Genomic DNA, 10952 nt, shown 5'->3' with positions numbered 1-10952 from the left:
ATGGCGGCCATGCTGTCGGAAGAGATAAGGGAGAGAGTGTGGGTGGGGTGCATCCGGTGCCAAGGAGGGTTTTTCAGGGGAGGGTTTTTCAAAGTCTACAAAGATCTCCTTTAGAGATAAAGTCATTGGTCCAGAGAAATCGAAAGCCTTTGCACTTGCAGGATCTCTATCTGGGGATAGTATAGCGACAGTGGTGGGCAAGCAGGGCGATCCCCAACCTCCATGTGTAAACTTCACTGAAGAAGCCAAGCTTTGTTTGGCAGAGCCTTATCGAGAAGCTTTGGTGATAAAGGTTCTTGATAAAAATTATAGTTACACAGCTCTTTCACACAAGCTTCGGATGGTTTGGCGCATCAAAGGTGGCTTTGATCTGCTTGATGTGGGGTTTGGGTACTTCATGGTAAAATTCGATGCAGGTGAAGATCGTGAGAAGGTCATGCTTGGTGGCCCGTGGTTGATTGAGGGACACTATGTTGCTGTAAAACCGTGGGATATAGATTTTCGGTCATGTGAGGAATCATTCGGGTCTACACTTGTATGGGTTCGGATTTCGGGGCTCCCAATCTGGTGCTATCAGGAACAAGTCATGATGCGTATTGCTTCTGCAATAGGAGTCCCCATCAAAGTGGACTTAGCCACTAAGTTGGCTGAGAGAGGACGATATGCCCGAGTATGTGTTCAAATAAATTTAGGACTGCCAATGATCAAGCATATCATTGTGGAAGGCGTAACTCATGTAGTGGAGTATGAAACTTCATATCCCATTTTGTATAACTGCTCAAGCACCCACACTTTATCAAAATAAAAAAAAAAAGAAATTTTTTAAAAAAATTGAAAAAAAAACAGAAACAGTGAACAAAAATGACGGAATACGAAGTGTAAAGGCTAATAATTGAAGAAAAAAACACAGAAAAATTCAGAACAAAGTGAACCATGAGCCAATAAAAAATTTTTTAACATGAAATTTTTTTATTTTTATTTCGAAAATTTATAACTTTTATTATTATTTAATCGTAGCTCATTGAATAGTTTTAATATTGAAAATTATACTTTAAATAATATCCATATACTTTTAATACGATGAGACTGCCATAACTAATAAAATAAAATTTTATATATACAAATTGGATACATTGTTTTTGCATGACTATAACAAATTAGATACAAACTTAGATTATCCTAAACCCTAAAAAATCTTAGAAAATTTTAAAAGACTTTAAAAATCTTAAAAAATTCTTAAAAAATATTGAAAAACTAAAAAATCCATTGTATTATCATACTAATCGATTGAATATGAAAATACCTTAATCACGTACAAAATTCAATCGAATTGTGTTACAAAACTAATTGATTTAATTTTAAAAAAATTCATCCTACAGTTCAATCGCATTGTGTTACCATGCAAATCGATTGAATAAGCAAATATCCTTATTATTTTACGAAATTCAATCGATTGGGCAACACTACCAATCGATTGAATAAAAAAAATTTATATTCCATAGAGCAATTAAATCGATTGTAACCATTGAATTTTGAAGAATCGTACTATATTGAATTGATTGTGTTGGACGTTCAATCCATTGAATTACCAAAGAACACGATTTTCTAGTTTTTCTAGAAAAAACTCGTTGATTCGTATTACAAAAATATTTATGAAGGTCACGATTAATAGAAGATCTATTTCATTGTTGTTTCTTTCTCATCGTTAGTAAAAATGATAGATAAATAATAAAGTAATAATTTATAAAATAGAAGATAGAATTAATAATTAAATAATATATAAAGGGCCACGGATTTGTTACTCCCACTTTTATGTGGGAGTAAGGTTAACCAACATAAAAATATTTATAAATTAGACCCTGTTTTTTTGTTTTTTGGAAAAACCAATAATTAAAATTTGCCTCTTTATTTTTTACTTTTTACACATTTTCTTTTTCGTTCAATCAAAATTTTTAAGAGATAAATCAGTTACCTCTGCTAGGGTTTATCATTCATTCTTCATCCTTCCCCAGATGAGACAATCCTTTTTAGCATTCCTCCTCCCCTCTTCTCTTTTTATATATTGCCTCTTTGTTCTTCTTCCTCACTACTAACTTCGGTCTCGGTCCTTCTCTCGCACCTCTGTCCTTGCGAACTACTCTTATAAGGTTTTATTTTATTTTATTTTATTGTCTTTTCTATGAAAATTATGTGAATTTGGATGCCCTTGTTTTGGTAGGATTTCATGATAAATTTGAGACTCGATGCAAGTATAACTTGTACCTAACTCAGTATTTCTATCTATGTAATGATATATGTAAATAGACAATGCTTGTCCAGTCAACTGTAACAAAAGTGAAATTCTTCAATGGATTTTGCAATAATTTTTGAGTATCCATGAACACATGTTTCTGACCAGTAAAGATTGATGAACTATTTAAAATTGTTTCTCTTTAGTTGACAATGGCATAAGATGTTAAGTATTTATGAGGAATACATTTCATGGCTTTCACTTGGTCCGTGAAGCATCCACCCTTATATCTGGAACATGAAATTTATCATGCAACATTTTAACTAGCGTCTGAAATTTCGATAATGTTTGGTAGTATTTGATATAATACAAATATTCTAGGAATACTAGTTTGAAAAAATCTTGAAAATGAAGTGTGAATTGTAGCAAGAGAACCTAAGTTGCTTGTAAAATTTGTCAAACTTTAGATGTTAGTAAAACGAGAATGATGTTAATATTTTACCTTCAAGATGGTGTAAGATGGTGTTCCTTGTTATAAACTTGTGTTTATTATGATAAGGTGCATGAAGAAGCTAGGTTGCAGTTCCTATATTCTCTAATTGTAAGAAAGTATTGAGTAGCACTTTGCTTCTTGTTTGCATTTCAGAACTTGTACCTCTAACTTTTTCCATCATTTTTTTGTGCTTAATTTGTGACAAGCTGTGATTTTTAGGATTTTTTGGTTTTGAAGTACTGAAGTAAAAAAAGTTATTCACGGTGTAATAAGAATAGTCTCACAATCTAAATATATAACTAAATTTATTTATCCATTAGTTAGTGCTTTCTCATTTTGAATCCATTTACCTAGTGAATGAGATAAATATTACTTTATTGCATTGGACTTCATCTTACCCACTTTATTTGTTCTTTTGTTTACAAGAAAGAAGTTTTATATCTTTACGAATACAAGATAAAAGCAAGAGTGATTTTTGAACCAACAATAGATAATTATATTCTAAATATAAAGCTCTAGAGTATTCAAGTAAACTGTTCTTAAAAAATAAGTTTATTCATAATTGCTTTATGAATTTAAAACTAACACAGAATGACTTTTATTATGTTGGTTGTCTAAAATTGAAAGTGATCATAAAATACTCTAGGCATTGAAGTAGTAGGAGAAGGTGCATATTGGTTCTAAAAAATTAGAGTAATATCCTAGTGTAATAATTGTTTTACTTTATTTTATGATTGATGCTGTACTTTATAGCTTTATATAATTATATGTATTGAACTTTGATCGAATTATCTAAAAAAAAAAAAGAAAGATTAACTATATTAAAATAGTTCATATTTTAGAGATGTAATATAATACCCCCTTTTTTTAAACTAAGATCCATGAAGTTTATCCACAGGTATGAGAGTGATAATTTTGAGAAAATAAGGGTGCACCTGAGAACAAACATGTTAAGCAATTTTCAATACATAATCAGTTACTTAAAAAAAAAAAGAGAAAATATATTTACGTGCTTGATGGTTTATTTTAAATCAGTGTGCAACTAAGTTTTAAAATTTTTTATCATAGGTGACAAATTTTCAGTAAATTATGTTTGGGTCTAATAGCCTTGAAATAATATAAGAATCAGAGACAAAAGAATAATTATTAAAAAAATAAGATAAGCAAGAGGGAAGGATACTCTTAAGAAATTTATATCATTTACAAGTCACAATTAGCAAGTATAAAATAGTGGCTACCATATCAACCTAATCTTTACAGGATTTTAGTATTTACAGTCCCTTAACTTTTTTCTTCATTATCCGATTTTAACCAACACCTTTTGCAACTTTTGGAGTTGGCTTTGACACTATTTGTCACCTTCACAAGTATGCATCACCAAGGTGTCGTACTCATTCATATACTCTCTGTTAACTTCCTTATGTTTTTTTTCATCCTGCTCATACCAGTCATATAATTTATGCTCACTATTAATCTTGTCATATGAAAATTTTTGACCCATTACTTTCTAAACACCAATACACAATACAAAATGAAGGAAAAAATAACCATGGAAAAGAATACTTTTATTAACGTAAAAACATGGAAAACAAGCCAAAGGTGATTACTAGTTTAAGATGCGGTTAACGTAAAAAACATTGAAAACAAAAAAACGTCTTTGTTTATGTTAATGGATAAGATAATAACTCTGTTTGGATTATTTAAGTCATGGAGTGTCATAAAAGAATTTGGAAATCTTTAAACAAAGAAGCCAACACGAATAACACTCCATTTATCTATTTTCCCTCAAATAACCTTAATTCTTGACTTTAATTCCTTCAACAATCATCAAAACTCATTTTGGAAGTTCTTTCATTCTTGTTCTAACTGAATACAAATTAAAAAAAAAAAATTACAAACGCAACAATAGTTCTAATGCACCATGCATCAGTATAACAACAAACATAACAATCTTTAGCATTTGCATCAACATTTAATAGGCTACATTATTCTCGCAATTCCCTCCTCGCCATGTTGTAGCATGTAGTCTTTCTTCATTTCCTCTGCAACTGCATCATTAGTGTTGTAAAAAAATATAACAAATAGAAAAAGAGGTCCATTACTACATGTCCAATACTAAAATTCTGATTGAGTGTGTATATAAAAGTAAGCCAATCATAATACCTCAGAATCAAATGATAGCAGATATAGTTGAAAAGATTACATGATCAAATGAGCTTTATAGCGAATATTTATAGAAAATTAAAGTCCAAAACCAGTATCTATCATTAAAACAATCTAGCAAAAAATTAAAAAATCGACATCTATTGTGAAGACTCCGAATTGGAGGTGTTATTCTCTTGTGACTTGTTATTTGCATCTTTTATAGATTTTCTCTAAGACCACAAAATTTGCATCAGGCCATCATTCTGAACATGCAATAGAAATACATGTGGTTACATCGTCAACCTAGTTAATATAAACTTAACAAACACAAAAAGTCATATAAGCCTAGAAGATGCCATTTCAAATCCTTTTCCTGTCACACACAAATATTAATGGATTATAATTAACAAATGCACCAAAGAAATGGGGATTAAACATAGGAACTCCAGGAGCATGACTAACAAAATTTAAAGCATACCTCGGAATCTTGGATATATGAGTTCCAACAAAGTAGTCAACTTAAATAACAAACCAGTGGATTAGGAATACAGAGGCTGAACAATGCCTATTCCCTAGGCTCACAACTGGAGTCTGTTCTCATTCTTACTAACAGTGAATATTGAATGCAATTCTACTGCATTAGGATGACCAAAAATTTATTTATTGTGTATAATTAAAAGAAAATACTATGAAAAGAATCCAAAATTAATTAAGATAGTTTTTTTTGTTAGAAGAGATTAAGACTTTCAATTTTCATGGAACATGTTCGATCAATTAATTTTTTTTATGCAAACACATTACAAAATAATAAGTAATTAATTATTAGGCCTAACAATCCTATAGACAATAAGATTTAACTTCCAATTGATAAAGAAAGATCAATTTTGCATGATGTATCTCTCAGACTCATGTCTCATATAATGTATTAAGATCGCTTCAACGACTTATAGTAATTTCTTTTCAAAAAAGCAAAAAAATAGGGCAAAGGAATAAAATAAAATAAAATAAAAAAATAAAAATTGTGGTGTGAAAACAGCAGAAAAACCTCTAAATTCACAAAAATTGCCATAGAAAAAGCAATAAAATTAAAATTAAAATGGAATCTCAGTAGTGTGCAGGGACAGAAACCAAACACAACAACGCAGAATTGGAAAGTGTGGTGCGGATGCGGTAGAAGGAGTGGTGGCGGTGCTGAGTGTAGGCAGCGACAGCAATGGTAGTAGCTGCAGGGATGGGACACAAACATGAACACGAACATTAATGGAACAAAAAATTCTAGCAGAGATAACTGATTCATTTCTGGAATTTTGATTAAAAGAGAAGGAGAATGTGTAAAAAATAAGAAACAGAGAGGCAAATTTTAATTATTGGTTTTTCTGGTTTTTCCAAAAAAAAAAATAGGGTCTAAATTGTTGGTTATAACAAGGAACAAGTTCTGAAATGCAAACAAGAAATAAAGTGCTACTCAATATTTTCTTACAATTAGAGAATATAGGAACTGCAACCTAGCTTCTTCATGCACTTCACCATAATAAACACAAGTTTATAACAAGGAACACCATCTTACACCATCTTGAAGGAAAAATATTAACATCATTCTTGTTTTACTAATTAACATCTAAATTTTGACAAATTTTACAAGCAACTTAGGTCTCTTGCTACAATTCATACCTCATTTTCAAGATTTTTTCAAACCAGCATTCCTAGAACATTTGTATTATATTAAATACTACCAAACACTATTGAAACTTTAGATGCCAGTTAAAATGTTGCATGATAAATTTCATGTTCCGGATAGAAGGGTGATGCTTCACGGACCAAGTGAAAGCCATGAAATGCATTTCTCATAAATGCTTACTGTAAGAACCCGCGTTTTCACGTAAAACCGTTTTAATAAAATAATTTTAGTGTCCGGAATAGATTCAAAATTTATAATTTTTAATTTGAAAACAAAAATGTGAAATTTGATTTCAGTGAATTTTTTTGAGTTGAAAAATGTACCTTTTCGAAAAGATTTTTGTAAAAATGCGTACTAGCGCTTAAGCTGGCAGTACCGGCTCTAGACTGTACAGTATTGCGTGTTTTGGAAAATAATATTTAGAAAATTAATTTGTTGTTTTGAAAGGAAAAAAATAATTTTAGAATCGAAAACCGGACACTAATCTTAAAGGTTTTGGCTCAAAGTGGGCCAAACGGACAAAAAATGATAACGGGTTGGACCGGACCCAAGGTCTTGAGCTCATTTTCCAGCTTTAAGAGAGAGAGGGCTGCGATTTTTAGAGAGGAAAGGAAGAAGAGAGAGTGCACTATTCACCTCCATCTTTCGGGAGCCATAACTTTTAATCCGGAGCTCTGATTGACGAGCCGTTTGAGGCCACGCGAAGCTCTCGTCGAGCTCTACGTTTCTATCTAAAGAAATATGGTAAAAAACCGCATCTCACTTCCCAGTTTTGTGCCCTAGATTTTTGCATTTTTGAAGTTATAGTTTTGAGTAGATTTTGTGGTTTTGGTTGTTTAGGTGATCTCTAGTAGCGAGTAATTGATGAATTTTATCCCTAATCTCATTGGATAAAGTAAGGAACCTCCTTATCCTTGTGGCTTGGTATAGTATGAGCTTTAGTTGTTGATGTATGGTTATGTTGTATGTATGAAGCTTGTTTTTGGAGTTGGTGATGGCTTTTAGTGTGGCTTTGATGGTTTGGAGCTTGCTAGAAGCTTGATTGGAATCAAGTTTGGTGTTTGAGCATATTGGGAATCGGCCAAGATATGGTTTCGGTTTTCTTTATGTAATATGTAATGGTCATGGACACTTAGGCTAGTGGCTCATAGGATAAGATTGAATTGGATATGTGGTTGTTGTGGTATATGTATAATGATGGTGATTGTTGAGGACTATTAGTGCTAATGATGTATTATGATGTTGGTTAATGTTAATTATTGCTTGGTGATAAATTGTTGGAATTGATGAAGATTTATAGGGGTTGTTAATGTGGGTTGGTTGATAATGCTTGATGAATTGATTTTGTAAATGTTGTTAAATAATGATGTTGATGTATGAGGTATGTTGAATTTTGAATGAATGTATATTGTTGATTATTGGTATAAAGCATGAATGAGGTTGTAGAGGAAGATTGATAGTGAAAGAATGATGATTGGTGAAGGTGTTGGTGAAAGATTGATTATGGTGTTTTATATTTGATGTTTAGATTGATGAGTGTTGAATGGGTTGATAATTTGAGATATTAAATGTTGGATGTGGTATAGTTGAATAATGATGGAAGTGGTGAGAAGTCATGTTGATGTAAATAAGGTTAATGAAAATTTAGAAAATGTGAATTAGGTTGGATTTAGAATTGTTGAATGGTTTAGAAGGTTGTGTGATTGAGAAAATAGTTGAGGTAGTGTTTGTATGAATTTTGAGCTGTTTTGGTATGGTTGATATGTGATTGAATTGGTATTGGATTGAGAGTTGGTTAAAAATTGAGTTGATGAGATTTTGGGTAAAAATAGATTTTTGGTGAACTTTGTCTAATCATAACTTTTGTCTCGATTTTCAAAATTTGTTGAATTTGGATTAGAATCAAAGATTATTGAAAACCCTTCGATTTGATATAAAGTTTGCAAAATTTAGAATTTTGTAGAGGAAGTTATGATCATTCAAAGTTGGTGTTAAAAATCTGAAATTCTGCAGAGTTGCAGAATATCTGCAGAATTTCATGATTTCTGATATGTGCGCATGCACAGCCTTGTGCGCACGCACAGCCTTGTGCGCACGCACAACCCATCAAAAATGTTATTCTGTGTGGACGCACAGACCTGTGCGTACGCACAGGCATGGGAAAGGGCTCTAGTAGCAGCGCTAGCATAGTTAGCAAACAGAGGTTTAGGTTTCTGGTGTATTGTGGATGAGTTAGTTGAGAGGAAATGAAGAGTGGTGCATATGGTGATTGTTGACAATGAATTGGGAAATTGATGAACTAATGTGCTCGGAATGGAAGTGATGAATTGATAATGGTTATGATGAGTTGAAGACTCAAAGAGGAATGATGATCTTGTTGAATAATGAGAGTGTGCCAGGCACTATATCCTTGGGTTAAGTATGATAGTGTGCAGGGTAGTATGTCTATGGGATTGAATTATGATTGATAATCTTTTCTGTTGCAAGAGTGTGCTAGGCACTATATCCTTGGGTTATGCATGCAAGTGTGCCCGGCATTATATCCGTGGGTGAATAGCGTTTGCCCGGCACTATATCCGTGAGTCAATAGAGTGTGCTCGACACTATATTCGTGGGTGCGGCAGAAAAGCGACATCCGAAAGGATGTGTCGGGTTGGCATTTATGGATCGACAAGTGATATCACGAGCCAATAGGATAGACATTCTTCATGTACATTTTATATCTGTTTGTATGCTTTGCCGACTTGTAATTGTATGCCTAAATGAATAACATGTCTATTTGCTTACTGGAACTACTTGCTCTATATGCTTCTACTTGTGTTTTACTTGCTTGCCTTTAAATTGTGGTTGTCTGGTACTGAGGAGGTTAGGTAGGCGGTGGCAATGGGATCGCACGGAGGTAAGGTTGGCGAAGGCTGTGGGATACAGCGGTGTGATTAGTATTAGTTAGAATCTCCCCTAAGTTTAGATAACCCTGGTTTATGGTTTAAGTTCTTTTATTTATTTTGTTCTAAGCTTGAATATCTGTATGTGATGTGAAGTTTTAGGATTGCCTTCGGCGTCCCGGAGCCTTACATCTTACATCATTGGGCACTGTTACCATACTGAGAACCTCCGATTCTCATTCCATACTTTGTTGTTGTTTTTCAGATGCAGATCGTAATCTACTTCGGTGAGATTGCGGATATGGTGACAGAGCGGAGTATGGTTCCTCCTTGGTTTATTTCTAATTTACCTTATTATAGTTACTCTCACATCTCTTTGTATTTTAATTCCAAAACTCCGTATTTATCTATTTGTAACTAGTCGGCTTAAACTCCGCAAGCTGTGGCTAGTTCCCTATGATCTATTATAATATTATATCTATATATGTTTACTCTCTTGCATCTATATCTTGTGTCTAATGCTTTAGCTTCGTGTGAATGTTTCGCGCTTTTGTAATTCTGTAATTTGAGCTTAATCCTTTATCAGGCTTCTAGATTATACTATTTTTCCTATATATATATATATAAGTATAAGCCTTAGAACTGTCATAACTTCTGATTGACCTATGCTTTACGGCTAGAGGTAAAGATTAGGGTAATTGGGGTGTTACACTTACCATCTTATGCCATTGTCAACTAAAGAGAAACAATTTTAAATAGTTCATCAATCTTTACTGGTCAAAAACATGTGTTCATGGATACTAAAAAATTATTGCAAAATCCATTGAAGAATTCCACTTTTGTTACAGTTGACTGGACAAGCATTGTCTATTTACATAGATCATTACATAGATAGAAATATTGAGTTAGGTACAAGTTATATTTGTATCGAGTCTCAAATTTATCATGAAATCCTACCAAAACAAGAACATCCAAATTCACATAATTTTCATAAAATAGACAATAAAAAAATAAAATAAAACCTTACAAGAGTAGTTCGCAAGGACAGAGGTGCGAGAGAAGGACTGAAACCGGAGTTAGTAGTGAGGAAGAAGAACAAAGCAGTAATATATAAAAACAGAAGGAGGAGGAGGAATGCTAAAAAAGATTGTCTCATCTGGAGATAGGTGAAAAATGAATGATAAATTCTAGTAGAGGTAACTAATTCATCTCTTAAAAATTTTGATTAAACGAAAAAGAAAATGTGTAAAAAGTAAAAAATAGAAAGACAAATTTTAATGATTGGTTTTTTCAAAAATAAAAAAATCGGAGTCTAATTTATAAATATTTCTATATTAGTTAACCTTACTCTCACATAAAAATAAGAGTAACAAATCCATGGCCTATATAAAGATTTAAGTTGTAGTTAAAATTAAATAAATACTATTTAATAATTATTAAAAAATTAAAAAATATGTTTTGTTATTGGACTATTTAAAAACATATTTGTTATTGGAAGAGTGGCATCCTATGCCAAGTAAG

General features: G+C 32.3%; 1 protein-coding gene across 1 annotated transcript; it reads left to right on the top strand.

Moving 5' to 3' along the window:
* On the top strand, positions 1-805 carry LOC112805308 (uncharacterized). Its single transcript, XM_025847705.1, has 2 exons — positions 1-47; positions 115-805. The coding sequence occupies exons 1-2, from the start codon at positions 1-3 to the stop codon at positions 803-805; spliced, it is 738 nt and encodes a 245-aa protein (XP_025703490.1).
* Positions 806-10952: the final 10147 nt, after the last annotated feature.

Source organism: Arachis hypogaea, chromosome 6 (genome assembly GCF_003086295.3).
Source record: "Arachis hypogaea cultivar Tifrunner chromosome 6, arahy.Tifrunner.gnm2.J5K5, whole genome shotgun sequence".
NCBI classification, from domain to species: domain Eukaryota; kingdom Viridiplantae; phylum Streptophyta; class Magnoliopsida; order Fabales; family Fabaceae; genus Arachis; species Arachis hypogaea.
Note: the sequence above shows the minus strand (reverse complement) of the source record. Positions and strands in the feature narration are given on the sequence as shown.